At 42.8% G+C, this 20,332-nt stretch overlaps 1 protein-coding gene across 1 annotated transcript in view; it reads right to left on the reverse strand.

Annotated features, from left to right (window-relative positions):
• Positions 1-244: 244 nt before the first annotated feature.
• Positions 245-20,332, reverse strand: part of PGAP1 (post-GPI attachment to proteins inositol deacylase 1) — a 70,420-nt gene continuing 50,332 nt past the window's right edge. The window contains exons 19-27 of the mRNA XM_048486768.1: positions 20,076-20,114; positions 15,929-16,022; positions 15,210-15,300; positions 14,833-15,030; positions 9,816-9,951; positions 7,847-7,897; positions 6,350-6,552; positions 3,842-3,946; positions 245-812 (exon numbers count right to left, since the gene is read on the reverse strand). Of these exons, the coding sequence (XP_048342725.1) occupies positions 674-812; positions 3,842-3,946; positions 6,350-6,552; positions 7,847-7,897; positions 9,816-9,951; positions 14,833-15,030; positions 15,210-15,300; positions 15,929-16,022; positions 20,076-20,114 (1,056 nt within the window). The 3' untranslated portion in view covers positions 245-673. The remainder of the gene's footprint in view (positions 813-3,841; positions 3,947-6,349; positions 6,553-7,846; positions 7,898-9,815; positions 9,952-14,832; positions 15,031-15,209; positions 15,301-15,928; positions 16,023-20,075; positions 20,115-20,332) is intronic.

Consider the following 20,332-nt stretch of genomic DNA (forward strand, 5'->3'; position numbering starts at 1 on the left):
TTTCTCTCCGGTAAGGAGATTCAAGGTGGCTGACAAACTCCCTTCCCTTCCTCTCCCCACAACAGACACCTTGTGAAGCAGGTGGGGCTGAGGGAGTTTGGAGAGAACTGTGACTAGCCCAAGGTCACCCAGCAGGGTTCGTGTGTTAGAGAGAGGAAACAAATCTGGTTCACCAGATAAGAGTCTGCCACTCATTTTGAGGAGTGGGGAATCAAACCCAGTTCTCCAGATTAATGTCCTCTAAACCACTCTTAACCACTATACCACACTGGCTCTCCAGAGATACGAGTTCACAATTGTTCTTTAAAAAAATGCTTTAAAAAAACCCGCACACACCCAGCAACTCTTCCAGCACCAACAAAATCAGGTATCAAGGTTTGTAACAACAGCATCAGGTTAAGGATACTGCCTCTACTGAAACCTGGAGCTTTACAGCTTCGTTGTTGTTTTTAACCATTTGAAAGATTGAAATGCACTGCAAGGCGCCAAACGCTACACTTTCCAAACCAAAGGATCACCATCACAAAGAATTTTCCATCCTGCGTACCCAACCATTGTTTTTCCCTTCTGCCATTGACAGCAGATGCTCTTCTTGTTGATCTTCGGGCTGCTCTTTATTTCCAACCCATCCGCCTTCTGTCGGTGGGGTTGAGCGCTTTGGTTAGCCAAAGTTTCATACGATGCAGCATAGTGCATGAAGGGAGAGAGGAACAATGATGAAACGTGGTATTCGGTATAAATGCATCGGTGCAAAGGCCACGACAGCAACGGACAAAGGAAGAGGAAGACACACAGCGATCTTCAGCAGTTTACTGCGGGCGAGAAGAGTTGGGGGGAGGACACAAAAAACAACACTTTTGTAATTAGAGGTCTTAGGAGAGTGGTATTAATACAAAACCAGTGTAAACATTCATCATCAGCTGGTTCTGGTGGGTTTTCCGGGCTGTGTGGCCATGGAAACACAGCCCGGAAAACCCACCAGAGCCAGCTGAATCCGGCCGTGAAAGCCTTCGACAATACATTTATCATCAACCTTTATTGGCAATGAGAATAAATAGTCGTAAATAAATAGATAAAAAGGCAGAATAAAATGAACAAATAACTATATAATCAATAAGGGAGGATAATGAGGCATTAAAATGAAGACAGATCTGCTGGGTCAGCACCAACATTTTTGCCACATCTGCAGTCTTGTGGGGATTTTGGTTGCACAGCAAGAGATAAGAGTGTAAATATTCGGGTGGGGGGGAGGCAGAGTGAAGCATCTAGAGCTTATTTCCATTTTTAGAAAACAAATCAATAGAGTTCTATGCTGGCAATCTCTCATATACAACAGGCAGGTGACTGGGACTATAGCTCTCTACTTTTTAGCAGGTGTTCTTCATCAGTTCTGAAAACAGGAGCAACACTGGAATAAAGACCTTTATGGAGACACTGGGTCCGAACCAAAATTTCTCCTCATCATTATTGTGGAAGTGCCCTACCCTGAACCAGACCTCTGGTTCATGGGGGCCAGTATTGTCTATTCACACTGGCAATGTGATGCCAAGATGTCCTGCATAGGAACTGAACATGGAACCTGCATGCCACGCAGATGCTTTTCCACTTAGCTGTGATGCCCCCCTCCCCAGGAAGTAGCCAAAAGCAAAGGCAGACGCATGACCCAAATGAAACATGGAGTTGGATCCTATGATCCCCTTGTGCCAAGCTGGACCCAATGACTCTTTTCTGCTGTGACGTCTTCCTTCAAGGGAGGATGACTTCCTCCAGGGAACACTGCCCCAGTCCTTGGATGCCAAAGAAAGGCCCGCCAGGCAAGGTACAGAGTCCATCAGGTGCAGAGGAGCAGCCTCAAGTCAAAGTCAGCATGTTCCACTTCCTCCACAAAGGGGAGCTGAGGCAGAAGTGCTGCAGTCACCAGCCTCGCCACGAAGGCGGGCCGGAGGGAGGCACCGGACCGGCACCAGTCAACCCTTCCCTGTGAGCTCGTGTCACCGCTGGATCTGGGCTGGCAACCAGGTAGGCTGCTAAGAAACTGCACCTGTCCTTGGGCAACTCAGCAGGCAGAGGAGTTGCACCTGCTCCTGATCAGGGTTTTCCTGTAAACGCAGTCAGAAAAGAGTGAGCCAGTGTGGAAGCAACTTGTCACAGCTCTGGTCTACCAGCTGGTGATTTTGGACCAGACCTCGACTTTGCTTATGGGATTCACCTCTGACCTTGGACGGTGGCCTGGCTTGTGTTCTTCGGGTTTGCCTTTCTGGTTTGACGCTTGGACTTCTTAGATCTGTGTTTTGACCCTGGACAATATCTGGACTACACTTATTGCCTCTTGCCCCGGTGATGGCCTGAATCCAGACAGTAAGTTACTTTTACTGCTTGTAGCTTATACAGTGTTGCCTGTTGGTCAAGCGGTACGTACGTGCTCTTACTGCCTCTAAAACGAAAATGCTTTTCTAACAATATTTTTTTCTAACTTGGATCCTTTCTGCACAAACCTTATAAAACGTTTTGAGGCAGGAAATAAAAAGTTTTCTCCATTGAGTTCTGCATTGATTTTCCCCTTTACGTCCCATAAATGTTTTATTTCCAGCCTTAAAACATTTTAAATTAATCCCCTTTTAAAACAATTCGGTTGAAAGGTTTTCAAAACATCTCTACTTTGCTGTGTGATCGATTCACTTGGTTTCCCATGCCTCAGTGCTGTCCCCAAACGAACTCCTTAATGCCATTTTATCACTTTGAAGAGCTACTCACTCTGTTCCCCTTCACCTATCTATTTTCAAAATTTCTATAAGTGTTTTTCTGGGAGGGAGGGGTAAAATCTTCAAAGCATCGGTTATATGAGCTATGAGAACCACAGCAAAAAGCATTGAAGCATTAATTCAATGAACAGCTCAAAAAAAAGGGGAAAAGCTAATGGTCGCCAGGAATTGTTTCGAGGGGGCGAGTGAGGACAAACATTGTGGTAAAGGGGGTGGGTGGGTTTGAAAACGTTTTACAAATGTTTTGGGTGATTTGTACGGAAAGAGCCTTTGGTGACCATTTGTAACACACTCCAAGCTCAACAAATGGGCATTTAATGCATCCTCCCAATTGCAATATTGGAGTACCACAGCTTTAACCATCCCTTCTCTGAAGAACAACAGTTGGTTTTTAAGAAGAAGAAGAAGAGTTTGGATTTATATCCCACCTTTCTCTCCTGTAAGGGGACTCAAGGTGGCTTACAAGCTCCTTTCCCCTTTTCTCCCCACAACAGACACCTTGTGAGGTAGGTGGGGCTGAAAGAGTTCGGAAAGAACTGTGACTGGCCCAAGGTCACCCATCAGAAATGTAGGAGTGTGGAAACACATCTGGTTCCCCAGATAAGCCTCTGCCACTCAGGTGGAGAAGTGGGGACTCCAACCCGGTTCTTCAGATTAGAATCCACCTGTTCTTAACCACTACACCACGCTGGCTCTCAGCCTTCTTTTCTCTATATTGTAAGCTGCTTTGAGCTTCCTTAAAATCACCCACCTCCTCCCACAACACGCGCTTTGTGAGGCAGGTAAAGGAGAGTTCTGAGGGAACGGTGACTGGACCAAGGACGGTCTGCAGGCTTCATGTGGAGGAGTGGGGAAAACAAACACAGTTCTCCAGATTAAGAGTCCATCTCTCATGTAGAAGAGTGGGGAATCAAACCTGATTCTTCAGATTAGAGTCGATCACTCTTAAACACTCACCATGGTGGCATTAGCCACTCAAGATCACATTTGTATCACATTTGATGGATTAGTAAAGAACAAAATAAAGCACCGCACGCAGACCAGCACAACTGAACCATGCAAGTTATTAACTAAATTACCTTGACTTGATCTTTGTAGTATTTGTGTTCATGAGTATCCCCACTATGATACTGAGGAGAAGAGAAACAGCTCTACATGGATCAGGATCAAGTTTAATGTGGTACCTGTGGATGAAAAAAGAAAAGTACAAGGTTGTGGTAGTCGACAGGACTCGTTTGCAAAGCATATCATCCTGAATAATAGTAAAAGGCTACTGTCATTAATTAAAACAGAGTACCAAGAAGAGACCAGCATCCGCTCACACAAGTCGAAGAGCTTTTGGAGAAAGGGGGAGATTAGCAGAGTGGAACAAAGGATGCGTCAGACACCCCTCTGTTTTTGAGCAACTAGGCACTCAGCGGCAAAATGAGCCCAGTTCATTGTTGAAAACCACGTGGAGCCCCAGAGAAACAGAATTAAATGTTTTAATTAGCAAAGAAACCTGACTGAGGTCAAGTAAGGATCCCGCCCATTGTTTTATACTCTTATACTGAAAAACATAACTCAGTGGACTCAGGGTGTACCTCAGTTGAATGGAGCTGCTTTCATGTGGCCCCCAGGGTGCTTTGGGCAGCCATTAAACTGCCAGTGCATTCCTAGTAATTCCACTTTCTGTGGAATAAAAAACCTTCCCAGTTTCTCCACCAGAGAAGAGAAGGGTTGGTCAATTTTAAAAAAAAAGGGGGGGAGGAAAGCACAGCCACCCACCGGACATTTGTTTGTTTCATTCTTCCAATAGAAAAAATTGGGAAATGTGGAAGAGCTGTCTGAAAACGGCATTCAGGTGGCACAGGAAGGCAGGGAGAAGAAGAAAGAACCCAGCTGCCAGAGTATCCCTCATAGGATTGAAAGGACTTATGCCACCCAAAATGGTGGCATAAGTCTAACTCCTCTGGCGGCAGGGTACCTGGGTTAAAAGGCTGGTGGAAGCCAACTAAGGTTAGCTCCACCCCCAGGGATGCCCCCAGCCATGCTGGAGTGTCATCCTGAGCTGGCGGGGCTGGGAAATGACAGCTGATTCCTGGGGTGGGTGGGGCAGAGTTGCATGGCACTTGACCGCCCACATATCTGACCTCCATTGGTGCATTTGCCACTTGCGTTGGTCAGGTGGACACTGGCTCCAAAGGTAAGTTCTCCTCCCGCATCTGGATTGGGTTGCCCATCAACTGGTTGCATCCAGATGTTTTCAAGTCATATCCTACTGCACCGCCTAGTGTACGTTTGACCTTGTTGACCTAGTGTTTGTTTGGCCTTCACTTTATTTTGTGTAATCTGCCTTTAGTCCCAATGAGAAAGGTGGACCACAAGTATATAAATAAATAAATCCAGAAGGCATGCCGCATTGTCCAGAGACCCCAAATCTGCCTGGCGGCTCATATGGAGCTACAAAACTTTTATGAAAAAATATATTTTGCAAATTTAAAAAAATAGGTTTTAAGGTTTTTTTAAAAATAGTTTTGAGCTAATGTGGTTTAGGGTTTAGTGGTTCCAACGGAAGCCACTTTTGGGCCCCCGACTGAAGTGCAGTATGAGCCCCATGGTGAGGAGTCGCAAGTGCTGCCATCAAAAGCTCTGCTCACAATTGGAGTCTGATCCCAACAAAAGTCAGTTTCAGGCAGCTCAAGGTTGATGCTGCCTTCTGCCCTTCCGAGGTCAGTAAAAGGAGTACCCAGCCTGCTGGGGGTGGAAGTGTAGATGACTGGGGAAGGCAATGGCGAAACACGCTAGCAAACCATATGAGGCAACATCACCCCTATCAGCAGAGTTCAAAGCGGAGTCACTCTGGTAAGGTGAGAAGGATAATAGTCTTCTTGCACTCACTGCAGCCTCCTATCATACTTGGAAAATAATACTCTCCACGCAAGATGTTCTTTCCATAGGAAGGTTTTACTTTAGCAGTTGCAAGATTACACAAGTCTATGCTATACAAGAATATAATACTATACAGAACTCTTCAGCAAGAACAAAGTTGAACACACACTGAACTAAACACTCTCAACTCAGACTCTCTCTCTCTCTCTGAACTTAGCATATTCAATACAATGCAGGATACTTTTCCCCCAGCCAGGCAACAGCCTGTCATTGGTCTAGAGCCGTGGTGGTGAGCCTATGGCACTCCAGACGTTCGTGGACTACAATTCCCATCAGCCCCTGCTAGGGGCTGATGGGAATTATAGTCCATGAACATCTGGAGTGCCATAGGTTCTCCACCACTGGTCTAGAGTCACAGTTGAACTCACCAATCATGTTAAAGGTTAACTGTAGTTTGGTCCTAGACTGACAGTCTCCCTTGCTGTTTGACAAACTTCTGCTAACTTGAAATGACCCTTTTGTGAACCTTTCTTTTTTATCTATCATGACAACCCCATGGGTCAGTAATGACCTGGTGCTTGGACAGGGGACTACTTTTACCTATGACACGTGTAGTAAATAAATAAACGAAACAAGCAAAAGCAGAGAGCAGAATTAAGTGCAAACTAGAATGGGTGTCTTTTCTAATAAATACGTGAAAAACTGAAAACAGTTACCTGAGATTTTTTAACCAGTAAATTAATGATGGGCAACTGAGCACGACGATCCACGTGAGCATGTTGAGGACTGTGAAATGCATCTTCAGACTATCTGCAATTTTGTCAACAGCGGCATTGCTGATGGGTGGTTTTGTGGCTTCTGAAATGCCATCTGTCAATCCACAGTTCTTTCCCACGTCTTTATGAGAATTATCGGAAATCTGCTCCAAGTGTTTTAGGGGTGTAAATATGAAAACAAGCATACATTTAGAGATGTCCTTCTCATTAATGACAGAGAATATTTTCAGTTTAAAAAAGACCGTTAATTTTAAAAAGTTTCTGTTTTTCTAATGCTGTTGGCAGAACATCCTGTGTCTACTACTTGGTCCTCTTCCATTAGTGACATCACGATGCCAATTCTGTCACAACTTCAGGTCCTTATGAAGACGCACAAGGGTGTTTTCCTCACAGGGATAGGCTTGCCTGTTTCCTTGGGGCTACTGCTGCTAATTGTTGATGTAGCCCGATGGCAACAGACCTTCTACACTACAGGTTTCCATGGCCCAGTCCCCTAATAGCAGCCACCCTCACACGTATCAGCAGGACTTTCTTCAATTGGTGTTTTTTTTTAAATCATCAATTAAATATCATATATTGTAACAGGGTCTTTAAATTTACAGCTTTCATTTTTTTAAAAGCCTCTAGCTCCTTTCATTGCACAGATGTAATGGGAAAGGCATCTCTCTACAAGAGGGGCTAGAGCAGGGGTAGGGAACCTGCGGCTCTCCAGATGTTCAGGAACTACAATTCCCATCAGCCCCTACCAGCATGGCCAATTGGCCATGCTGGGTGGGGCTGATGGGAATAGTAGTTCAGGAACTATCTGGAGAGGCACAGGCCCTAGAAGAATAGTTCCTATCTGGAAAGCTTAGAACCCGAGCTAAAGTTCCCATGTTAAAAAAATCACAGTGAGAATCTAATGCACAGACTGTTACTATCTTATAATGATATTCAATTGCCAGTTTATAAAGGGGGAGAAATGGCCCCTAAGGCAGGGAAAATCCAAACTTTCCCATCTACATGGCAGCCATCCAGAGAAAAAGCCAAAGAATTCCCAGAAGGTATATGCCTGGGAGAGAAGCTCAGATTGGTTAGATGGGAAATTAAAGGGGTATACTGATACCCAAAGGAAATTATTTATTTATTGTATTTATTTATATTTCAAACTTATAGGCCGCCTCTTCCCCAGGGGGCTCGATTAATTAAGATATTTCCTCCACAACCTTCCCCAACCAAGAACAGTGACATCCCTGAAACAGCTTCAGCAGACTCTTCTGGGAATGTGGTTCTGGCTGGCCTACAAGGATACGGCAACAGTTTTCTGACATCTTTAACTTAAAACAGGCAATTTGCTGCGCTCAGGAGCTCCAAGAACATACTGCAGGCAAGATAAATCCAAGATAAATCCAGTATTCTCTTGCAACAAATATTAAAGCAGGCACCTAAAAAACTTACCATATTAAGGACACTTAGTTCTGCTCTTACACTGGATTGTAGCTTAATAACCTGTAAAAACACCAGAAGCACAATGAAGACTGAACTATCATTTCAGACTGAGAGGGAAGGGAGACAGAGGAATCATAGCAGACAACGATAAGACACAACTGCTAGTTTCACGCAACAGGGTGTCAAGATTAAGAGATGTGCAGGGGCCGTTGGTCTTATCGCTGGCCAGCATTTCTGTATACTGATATTATACAGCTGTCCAAAGAAGACCAGTCTCACATCTTCCTTTTCTGGTGTAAGTGTCACAGCCAAAGATTAAATTTATAACAAAATGGCTTTGGGGGTCAAAATTTACCTTCAGCCTCTAACAAACTGGTTTTTCTCCTACCAGATGCCAACTCCATAATCACCTATAAGATGTCTTTGTTTGCCGCGGTTGCAAAAAAATCTGCTCTAATTTTACTTCTACAAAGAAATAATGTATACATTTGTAAGGAACTGGACATCCAGATGTCATACCTCAGTAAGAAGTTATGGCTGTTTTATCTTTCTTATATAATGTTTTATTGTTTTATTGAATTTATTGTTGTATATTGTTTATAACGGTATATTTTAATTACTGGGGCCTTTGGCTACAAACAATGTAGCCTTTGGCTACAAACAATGCCTTTGGCTACAAACAAATCTCCTATGAATATGGAGATGTGCAGGTCTTTTTCAAAAAAAAATTGGGGCAGGAATGGATAAGCAGGAATGGAAAAAAAACAGAAATTTGAGAAGGTAATAAAAGGGGGAAACTTATCAAGCATTTAAACAAGTATCCTATCTTTTATTTAGAATGTTAAGAATAAAATTTTGTAAAAGTATTTTAAAAATCCAGTACAGCCCCTTCATGCTGGTGTAAAGAGATTGAAAGCTCAAAAAAACTTAAGAATAGAAACAAGCCTATCGAAGAGCAAAGAAGCTTGTTTCAATTCAAACAGATCATGAATTTTAGGAAAATCTGTAGTTCAACGTTCAGAATGAGGAACAATAATGGATTCTTTCAATGCATATTTTAATAAAAGAAACAAACTTGAGTTCAGCATTTTTTTCAAGGATATATTTTTACTGAGATGAAATAGCATATAAAGATTAGGCAAAGCAACATGTGTTCTTGTGACAATGCCACCTCAAGCGTAAGAACCATGTGATAAATAAAGAAATATTGCTTTTTCAATGTATATCATTAAGAATGAAATATGGTTTTATATGTAGTCCTATAGTTTAGTATGTGGCTTTTTCAGTATCTATATCATTTAAGCATGAAATATGGATTTATATGTATTCCTATAACCTAGTATGTTAGAGGTAAATTGCATTTTTTCCTCTTTCTTGCTTTATAGAAAAAGCTAAATAGACTAATATTAGGAGGTCAAATGGGCAAAGAGTGGGATGTGCAGAAAACATTAACTGCAGAAGCTAGCTTATCTAGAATATATATCTAAAACGGAAAACTAAGATGCACCTGTGAACTGGATAGCTCACAAGACATGTTAACCACAAAAGTATAGAAAACAAGCCTTAGACTAGTAGAGACCAGGGCCCTGTGGGACCTATCCCAGTTCCGCAGAGCTGTTCTGCCAGGCCTAGAGTTGAGAGGAGCAACTGGGTCTGATCCATTTTGACTGGCCCCCGCCCTTCAGTTTTGTACTCACTGAGTCTGTTTGACGGGAGGTCTATGGGACATGAAAGACAGGGAGAGTGGGGTATAAATTCAAGAAATAAATACATAGGGCTATTCACAAGGGATCTTATGCCCTATGCTCACATTCTCCTACATGTAGAGGGCTGATTGGCGCAGAGGTAGAAGAGGCCTGCTCTATCTCCCTCACTCTAATCTAGCAATGGAGAAGAATGGCTAACCCTTGCTTGTAGTAAAAAATATCAATATTTATTCAAATGTTGATTCACTATAAGCAATCATTTGGGTAAATACCTTGAAGATATAATGGAAGTAAGTAATTACTATAGCCAACGCTCCACAGGTGGTCCATCCAAGGAAAATCATGAAAGCTGCTATGCACAATCTTCTTCGAGTAATAAGTTTTTCATCTGTGGAAAATCCAGAAGGTCTGGCAAACATGAAACAGACAGAAAAAAAGTTTAAATTCCTGAAAAATAATACACTTATTACACTGCAAAGCATAATGGATAGTTTCAAACATTGTATCAAACCATGATTTGGTTAACTCACAGTTTAGCCATAGTCCATATTTGGAGGAAAAAGGAAAACTAAAGTTTAGAAGTCTTTACTACTTTTCTTTTATATGTTCACACGTATACTTGCCATGAATTCAGAGTTCATACTGAACAACAGACAAAACAAACTATGGTCGACAAACCTGTTTGAAACTATTTTTTCACAAGATTCTCTGCTTTGCCAGCTGACTACAATTTACAGTTTGTTAATTCAAACATCAGACCAATCCACAGCTAAGCTTCTTTAACTATGGCTCAGTGCGATGTGTGGACTGAGGCTTTAAGGATCCACAACCAGTTATAAAGGAAAACAGTTATAGTATTGAGAGGGTGGTCCCAAGGAACAAGGGGTGGTGGTGGTGGTGGAGGTGGAGGTGACATATTGGAAGCAGTGGAGGGTTGTGCTGGAGCTAAGGAACTTACCACTGTGCAGGCCTCCACCAGCATGGAAGCAGGTGGGGGAGGCATTCCTGGGGGTAGAGCGGACTTTGGTAGACTTCTAAAGGACTTTCTGCCTATGCTGGCAGCTGACCTGGGCCACCAAAAAATGTGGCGTAAGTCAGTGTTCCCAAATGGAGCACTTTCAGGTGGTGGAGCCAGCTTGCAGAGCACCATGCCATGAAAACATCCCTGACCCACCGCTCTACACCTCCCTTTGGATTGGGCTGCCTGTGTTGAACAGGAAATAGCTCTAGTGAAAAGTGTGATCATCCCAGGCTGCTTTACAGGAAGGTGTGTATCTGTTCCTTAACTTCTCCAACTGAAGAAAAGCTGCCATAAGGTCTTCATATCTGTTTTTCTGCCACACGCCACATTCATGTTATGACATTTTATTAACCTGACCTTTACATTCCCCTCAAAGGAGACAAATAAAACCATTTTAACTTTTACTTCGAAAAGCCTCTTATGAACCAAATATTTCTGACCTTTATATAAACAAAAATAGAGCATTCGTCATAGATGCATGCAATAGGGAGGGACATTGAGTCATAATGTGTTATCTGTAAACTGTATTTTCAAATTGTTTCCATTCAATTTTTTTAAGGGAATGGACCCCTATGGAGTCACCATAAGTTGGCTGTGACTTGAAAGCATTAAAGAAAAAAGACAGAGATAATTGTGGGGGAATTCTGTGAAGGTGTAGAAACTTGCTATCATTTTCCCAGGACTAAAATGGAAAATTAAATCAACGGGCCATCCTGAGCCTTCAGATGATATCTAATCTTAAAAATAAAAGAGCAGAACAATAAAAAGCAATTTAAACATCCTGTAGTGAGTAAATAAAGGTCAGCAACTGGAGGTCTACGATGGTTAAGCTCTTTCGATACTATAAATGGCTGACCTCTTGAGGATAGGAGTCTTTTATGACATGTTTAAACTTGATTGAAATGACTCGCTTCAATATGGAACGAAGATAAAGGGAACTCAGTCTAGCAATGGTCAGGCTGAGAATAAAGTTCCCAATGCTAAGAGAAACCCAGCTATCAACACTCAATTTAAGTACATAAGCACTAATTCAAACAAGCTCACTGAAACATGGAAAAGTTGTAAAATGAGTCTCCCCAGCTCTGCATTCACAAATGAAAACTGACCAAATAATCAAATCTAGCTTTAAATCAGGTGTATCCAATGGGGTGCGTATGGGCAGCACGTTACCAACTGAATCTTCTCTAGCACCTAAGAGTTTTCAAAAAGCGGGTGGGTCTAGGTAATGCATCCGCCCAGCGAGGCTTCTGATTGGTGGTGCAGAATTTTTTAAAATTATTATTATTACTAGTGGGCCCGGCCATGCGTTGCTGTGGCAATTGTCCTTCTCATCACAGTCCGCAACCCTCACAGATGTCCATGCAGGTCCAATGATCCCCAGCATAGCCTTTTGGGGTGGTCAAATGGAATCCCTCTTTCCCTTTTCAATTCACATTGTTATATGGTGGTGTCTTTTTTTTAGTATAAGGGAGTAGCCTTTCCATTCCACCATGGGGAACTTTATTAGCCGAAATGGAATCCCGTAATCCATGAGGCTGGATTCGACCTTGCTGAGTCCTGGCTTGGGTAAGGCAGAACTGGGGCAAGGAGGCTGCTATCTGCGAGTCAGGCAGCAGAGGCAGGGTGGTGAGGCGCTCAGATCGAGGCCAGCTCCCTGGGTTCTTAAAGGGTCATGTGCAAAAGAAGCGGAGCTGATAGTGTTGGTTTGCCCCTACATTAAAGTTGTCCCTCTAGAAGAAAGAGGCAGAGCTCCAGCTCGCTTTTAAGTAAAAGAGAGATGTAAGCGAGATATAAAGGTGAAATTAGAATTAGGTAAGTGATGGTTGGATGTGAGGGAGGGCAGAGTGAGGTGTTGTGTGGATGAGCTGGATGTGTGTTGTGTGGTAGCAGTGGGTGAGGCACAGAGAGTAGAAAGTTACCTGCATGTGAGGGGGGGGGAACCCCACCTGAAGCGCCTCACATGGCAAAGTGGGTGCTCGTTACACTTCCACTTTCATTATTACCTAACTTTCGTATTACCTATTTTACTGTTTTGCTGCTGCTCATCTCTGCCCATCTCAAAAGTGAACATTCTAAGGGCATACGCAAGCCCTCAGGCCACAGACAGGCTGCACGAACATTCTAAGGGTGACAGTTAAACACAACCAGCTTCATGGCCTGGTGCATCAGGAAAAAGATGTTTTACCCGGCTCAGGTATGGACTTTTGGCAATTTGAAGGTCCGATTACCTGCCGCCGCAACAGGGAGGGATGTCATGTGCAGGCCCAGAGGCGATCGAATTCAGCCATTTCAGCGTTAGGGCATGACTAACAAAGTCACTGTTAGCTTTTTATATATATAGATTATTTATTAAATTTAGTATACCGCCCTATCCCCGAAGGGCAAAAGCCACCACAACACAAGAATCTATACCAGGGGTAGCCAACCTATGGTGCTCCAGATGTTCGTGGACTACAATTCCTATCAGCCCCTGCCAGCATGGCAATTGGACATGCTGGCAGGGGTTGATGGGAATTGTAGTCCATGAACATCAGGAGCCTCCATAGCGAACAACCCTGAACAAATCTCCAACTTCATGGCCTTCCAGGTGTTCATGGACTATGATTTACATCCAGCCCCTACCATGGAGACCGGTTGGCAAAGCAGCAGGGCCAGCGTAGTCGATCGAACATCCTGAAGAACTGCCATAGTTCAGAAATCCTAGATCTATACTGTGTTATTGAAGTTAAACTGTGGCAATCATTGTGTGGCTGGCTCCGCCTCACGCAGCAGCCATTTTGTGGCTGTGCTCACCATGCCACGTCAGAATCCAAAATGCGTTCTCAGGCTCAAAAAGCTTGGGGGAGCCCTGCTTTAAATAATTATTTAAGCCACTGAGCTTATTAAAGTTTCCCATGCTTTTTGATTTTGTTTCACTGTCTACATTTCACTTTCACAAAACATTAGGCAAACTTTATGTGGGCACATGAAAAATTACCGTATATACTCGTGTATAAGCCGACCCGTGTATAAGCCGGGGCACCTAATTTTACTGCCCAAACCTGGGAAAACGTATTGACTCGCGTATAAGCCGAGGGTGGGAAGCCAGGAGGCAGAGGGAGCTCCTTATTTGGGCAGTGACTCCCCTGATGTCACTGCCCAAATAAGGAGCTCCCTCTGCCTGCCGGCTGGGTTTGACAAACCCCAGTCAGCCAGGGTGCCTCAGGGTTTCCCCTTCACCCTCCAAGGAGGGCAGCAACAAGCCAAGCCACAGGGAGGTCGTCCCAGCCATGCCCCCAGCCTTGGCAGAGGCCTGAAGAGCCGGCTGGTAAGCGGTGACTCGTGTATAAGCTGAGGGGGCATTTTTCAGCCTTAAAACAGGGCTGAAAAACTTGGCTTATACGCGAGTATATACGGTATACCAAGAATAAAACTTGATTGGTCTTCAAGGTGCCACTGGATTCAAACTTTTTGTTATATACCGAAGAGATGACCTTTGCTTCTATAGGAGAAGTGGCCATTGATATTTCTCATTAACAGAATATTGTTAAAAGGGAGAGAGACTATTTAAATTACACTTCGGTTTATCTTGTTTCCCTTTCTTTTATTAGAGGTTGACAGGTCATCACAAACTTCCAATTAGAAGTCATAGCAAAATTCTCTATATTTTGCCTTGGCTTTTTTAAGAGCCATCTGGCCAATTCCACTAATTATTTGGACTTGTTCCAAACACCTCTCAGCTATGTTGTTAAATTGAATAGGCCATAGTTCCACAAACCCCCTGAAATGCCAGCCCTTGGATGACACATTCAGTCAACTCAGCAAGCACCGTCCTCAAGCTAATTCCAGCCAGTGGTTATTTCCAATGGATTTTGCCTTGCATCTCCTCCCTGCTCTGACCTGGATGGTCTAGGCCAGGGGTCGGCAACCTGCGGCTCTCCAGATGTTCATAGACTACAATTCCAATTGGCCATGCTGGCAGGTGTTGATGGGATTTGTAGTCCATGAACATCTGGAGAGCCGTAGGTTGCAGACCCCTGGCCTAGGTCAGTCAATCTCACAGGTCTCAAAACCTGAGCAGGGTTCACCCTGGTTAGTACTTGGATGTGAGCCCAGGGTCGCTACGTAGAGGCAAGCAATTGGCAAACCTTTTTGTCTCTTTCCTTGAAAGCCTGATGAGGTCGCCCTAAGTCTGCAGCGACTTGATGGCACCTTCCACCACCATTTTCTCCTTTAATCAGTTTAGTCGTATATATCTTATAAAACAAGGCTGCTTGCTATATTTTTACCTGGCCAAAGCTATCCACAAGGACGACAAGAGCTTTATAAATGAAATGGAAAGTATGCCGCCCCAGTAGGCAATGCCAGTTCCAAACATAAAGAGAATCAAGGATACCAAAGGAAACCAGACATCCTGCTGGCTCAGGGTAGCAGCATCCAGTTCCGGCAAAAGCAATGCATCCCAGAGTCCTTTAAACCAGTTAAGCCTAGGAGGGAGGAAACGGGAGAATAAATGCCTGTTTAATTGTGAATTGTTGGAAACTTAATTATAGTTGCTTACATTTTTTGATGTTTGTGTTATACAGTGAAGCAAAAAATGAACTCATCACTTTACCCTTGAAAAGATGTTGTACGGCAGCAAAATAAATACTGGATAGCAGCTTACCCCAACAAGAGCTTCACCATATTCACAAGAGGTTCAACTTTGTAGGGTTGGGATGCTTTCGTAAGGGCAGGGACAAAATCAGAGCACTGTCCTAGAAGACCAAGAACAAAAGCAACAGTCTGAAACCAGAGGCCTCCAACCCCACCTGAAAGATTAGTTAAAAAACAACAACATTCGGAGTCAGAATACATTTAAAGTTATAGTGGCATTGTTCAATGCTAACACCACCACTATCAAATGTTTTCCAGCTTTTCAGCCCAAGGGTTGTGTGAAAATTTTAAAAGACACTAACTGTTCAGTTTTAGACTATAAGTGTCTTTGTGATTAAGTATTCCCAGTTCCATGTACACATTTCAATGAGCTTTCAACTTGGCAAGTCAGACAAAAAAGCCCCATGAAATCAGACTATGAAATTTATTTAATCTGGGTTGCACGGAAGTCTCATTTTTTTAAAAGAAAAAGCTGTATCTTGCTTTGCACATATGGTTTAAAATATGTTCTATCATCAGTAACTGGGCATGTCCACTCTGCATTCTAACCATTTAACAATTTTGTTCTGCTCGGTTCCTAGAAGCGTCCTATTAGTTATAATCACCTTACAGCAAATCCCTGAATTATTCTTTAAGAGTGATGACTGAGTGATCACAACAAAATGAACTTTTCCCCAGATTTATACCATCAGTCAACCTGTGCTTAACAATCTATTCATGTAATGTTACCTGTTGAGATTAGGGACTTTAATTGTCTTCCATAGGCAAGAAGAATATTAGAAATAATGTACACAGGAAGGCTGCCACCATGGAACCTTATTACCTACAAAACAAGGATTTTTTATGGGCATGCAAAAATCAACCCAAACTTATAATATGAACAACAATTCAGTACTTACACATGGGAAGAGCAGAGCTTCATATACATCACTAATTCTCACAGCTCTGTAAGGCAGGTCTTATCCTATCCATAGGGCTTAGACCAGGGGTGGCTAACCTATGGTGCTCCAGATGTTCATGGACTACAATTCCCATCAGCCCCTGACACCATGGCCAATTGGCTGGCAGGGGCTGATGGATATTGTAGTCCATGAACATCTGGAGAGCCATAGGTTGGCCACCCTGGCTTAGACTAAGACATACCGGCTTGCTCACATCTATACAGCAAATTCATGGATGTGCCAAGATTGAGATTAGCTCAGCTAACAAAACCTTTAACCAATCCACAAGAGGCTGCTATACTTTTTAAAATTAAAAGCAGCCCACTTTTGTCTTCAGGTTTATATACTGGAGTTAGAAGATATGATATTCATAAAGCACATGTAGACGCTTGGATATGAACTTGCGCACGCATATATGAACTTGCGCACGAGAAGTCCCATGTGAGGTGGGGAAGTGGCAGCGTTTCCTGTTTATCAATGAATCTGCCAGCAACGCAGCAGGATCAGCAGCTTTCAGGCTGTGATTAAACATGGCCAACAGTTTATGATCACAGCGCATTCAGAATTGTAACATCAGACATTGATTTAAAAGAGGTGCACGTTAGCTGTGATCCACCAAGTTGAACAAAGCACACCAAATGGCCTGCTAGAAACCAAAGGCACCCTCTCATTTGTGCAATCCCAAGTAGGAAGCAAGGCAGGGAAGGAAGCTGAGGCTGCACAATTTGTGCAGGGCTGGTTTTTTAAATTAAAGCTAAGATTTCTTCTCCCAACCTAAAATATCTGGAACAAACTCACTGAATTTCATCTGCCCTTCTGGTGCTGACTTACCCTATTCTCAGATATCCTTTCAGCTTTTTGGACTTTGTAGGGCTTTTATCATCCTGAATAATTTGATGCCATTTGCTACTATGGCTAATTATCCTAAATTGACTCGAGAATGTTTCCAAATCAGTGTTAAGTAGCAGCAATTAACAGACTTCCCACTCCTTATCTGGCAAAAGCTGAAACAACTAGCCATGTATTCCTGCACTCTGTTAAGACCTTTGGGTTGGATCCTACTACCCTGTTCTGCTAACGGCTGAGCCCTGCCGTAACAACACAGGCTTCTTATTAGCACAATGGAGCAGCAGGTTCCAATCCCCTGTTCTTAACCCATTGCTATTAACATTCCTATGAGGAGGAACTCTGAAAAAACTATGCAGTCAATATCCATCAGATCCCAACATATACACATGTGGTGACATATCCAAAGAGGAGTGTAGATAATCTGAATTTTTAATTGACTTGCTAGTGAATCTCATGAGAGTCCAGGTTTCAGAATGCAGCCTTGGAGTACTAAAGTGGCACGTATTTAACCCATAGGCGTAGATACCATGGGGCGGGGTGGGAACTGGCGCCCCAGGCGGACGCCGTTCGGGTCAGGTGGGGTGAGAAAAATCGCCCCCACACCCCTCCTCCTTCTTCCCTCACCCCGTCCCACCAGGCCCGGCAGAGGAAAACGTTTTAATGTCTGTACCCTGGTAATTACAGAATCTTCAGAAACCACAATTCAGAAATCTTTATAAAATTCAGTTGCCAATGGCCAGGAGCTGAGGAACCAATCAAGCACTTAATTCCAAACCACCAAGCAAGCTTCAGACTTGTGGTTCTTAACAAAGCTGCTGTTTAAGCTTCATATATCTAATACACTTCTGAAACAAGGAACCTTTACACAGTTTGTGATTTTGTTTAACGTCAAGAATTTAAACTACATGTAGACAAGCGAAACTAATTAACACCAATGACTTAACTCAAAAGTTTTAACATTTACACTGCTTGATAGTTAAATTATCCATAGTTACTGATTACAGCAAGCTTAATGAATCCCAGTCAATATTTTCAACAACACTTTCAATTGCGAATTTAGATTTGGATCCTCATGACACATCCAGTTTCCAAGGTAGTATCATCTATGGCAGGGGTAGGGAACCTGCGGCTCTCCAGATGTTCAGGAACTACAATTCCCATCAGCCTCTGTCAGCATGGCCAATTGGCCATGCTGGTAGGGGCTGATGGGAATTGTAGTTCCTGAACATCTGGAGAGCCGCAGGTTCCCTACCCCTGATCTATGGTTTCTCCTCAACCCCATTCAGCTGTATAAATATATATATATATCCCCACCAGTGAAGGGAATTGGAAGGTAGCAGTTTCTTGGGTAGTTTGCAGTAGTTTTGGGGTTTCAGGAAACTATTGAAATATAGTTGCCCAAAAAAGAAATTTGAAAAGACAGAGGTGGAATTTGACAGTGTTTATGTCTGGGCTATGAAGACCCTACTCTAAAGGCCTACAGTAAGATTCTTAACAATGTCTCTGGAAATACTGGCAGGCTTAAAGGTGGTGAGCAGAGAAAGATGAGTCAGGTGAGGATGTGACGTAACTTCCAGGAGATGCTCTAGTGTGCTACTTCTAGTTTCTCTGATCTACCATAGAGACTCGGGAAAATTCCTAGAGTGCCACTGCATGGAGGTCAATTTTTTCTTCTATTTCTCGATTCCACAGTGGCAGGTAAACAAGAGGCAAAGAGCCAATACAACCCACAGGGCACATAGGACAGAACTGTTCCATCAGATCTACAGTTGAAATCATGGTGGCATTTTTCCACCGCTAGCTGGCCTCCCTCTCCCCTCACATTTCCTGGTGATGTTAAGATTGACTGGATCATATATGAGTGAAACTGTTTCTTCCCATCCTTGCTGAATGTTATATTTTACATAATTTAATGGCACTATGATGGAATACTGTTGTAATATACTGTTGTATGATAATTTAATTAATTCACTGTATGGAGGATTCATGATGTAAACAGCGCTGAGTCCAGGGAGCAGCAATCTAATACAGTAATCCAGTGAAGAATAATAAAAATAATAATGTATACACTCATGAATAAATTTCAGAAAAGGCTATTCTGGAAACAACATAACAAAATTATGTACATGAGCAACTGTTGTATCTTTAGAACACCTTGGACCGGAATATTCTCAAGCTCTCAACATTTTAGAACAGGGGTCTGCAACCTGTGGCTCTCCAGATGTTCATGGACTACAAATCACATCAGCACCTGCCAGCATGGCCAAAAATAAAATAATTTGAGTCTGATTTAGCTTATCGCTGTAGCCATGAAAGCTTGCTGAAAAGCTGTCACAAATAGCAGAAGTCTGACATTATCAACTCAGAAAAGTCTAGGTCCTCTTTGTAATCACAAAGAACAACTTTCTGAATTCTTATTCATCAAAGGAATAACATGGTACAAAATAAGCATATCCATATATTGTCAGGGAGGGATATATGCATGGATGGATCACTTCCTATGACCACAATTAATTAATTTAAAAAGATGTTTGAATCCACCTGGAATATTCTGCCTATGGAGAAGGGCAGTAATTGTTGCTGATACCCCCCTTCCTCATGGATTTTTTATGATTCCCCCAGATGCTGATCCAGAGGGATGAAGACACACACACACACACACACACACACACACACACACACACACACACACACACACACACACACACACACACACACACACACACACACACACACACACACCAATAATAGCTCGTGAGGCATAAGAAGCCTCCTGCAGGAAGGAGAAATCAGTGAAAACCACCCGCCTATAGAAATTCTAGGTGGGATCCAAGCTATATTAATTACCGTATATACCGGCGTATAAGACGACTGGGTGTATAAGACTTTTCCAGTTAAAATATAGAGTTTGGGATATACTCGCCATATAAGAGTACCTGGCGTATAAGACGACCCCACACTTTACAGATGATTTCCCAGGGTTCAAAAGTAGTCTTATACGCCAGTATATACAGTACTGAGCTTGAATCTTTTCAGTGTAATCTTGATAATAAATAAACATAATAAATTAAACGAAATATTCCTACCTGGCCAAGAACTTGTAGAAAAGAGGTCTTGATGGTTACCTAATTCAACATACACACAGTAAAAAAAACAATAATGTATTTTTTAAAAGAATCTTTTAAACATAACACCAAAATTTTTTGTATTAGCAAAAATTTCAGATTTAGTAAAGATGAAGCCTCAATTCAGTGGCCATTCATCAATGAAAGTCTGCAAAGTCCTTCACTAATTTCTCAGTAAGATACTGAAATTATGCACTCTGGTTGCAGAGAGGGAGAAA

This window comes from Sphaerodactylus townsendi, linkage group LG02, assembly GCF_021028975.2.
Source record: "Sphaerodactylus townsendi isolate TG3544 linkage group LG02, MPM_Stown_v2.3, whole genome shotgun sequence".
Lineage (NCBI taxonomy): Eukaryota > Metazoa > Chordata > Lepidosauria > Squamata > Sphaerodactylidae > Sphaerodactylus > Sphaerodactylus townsendi.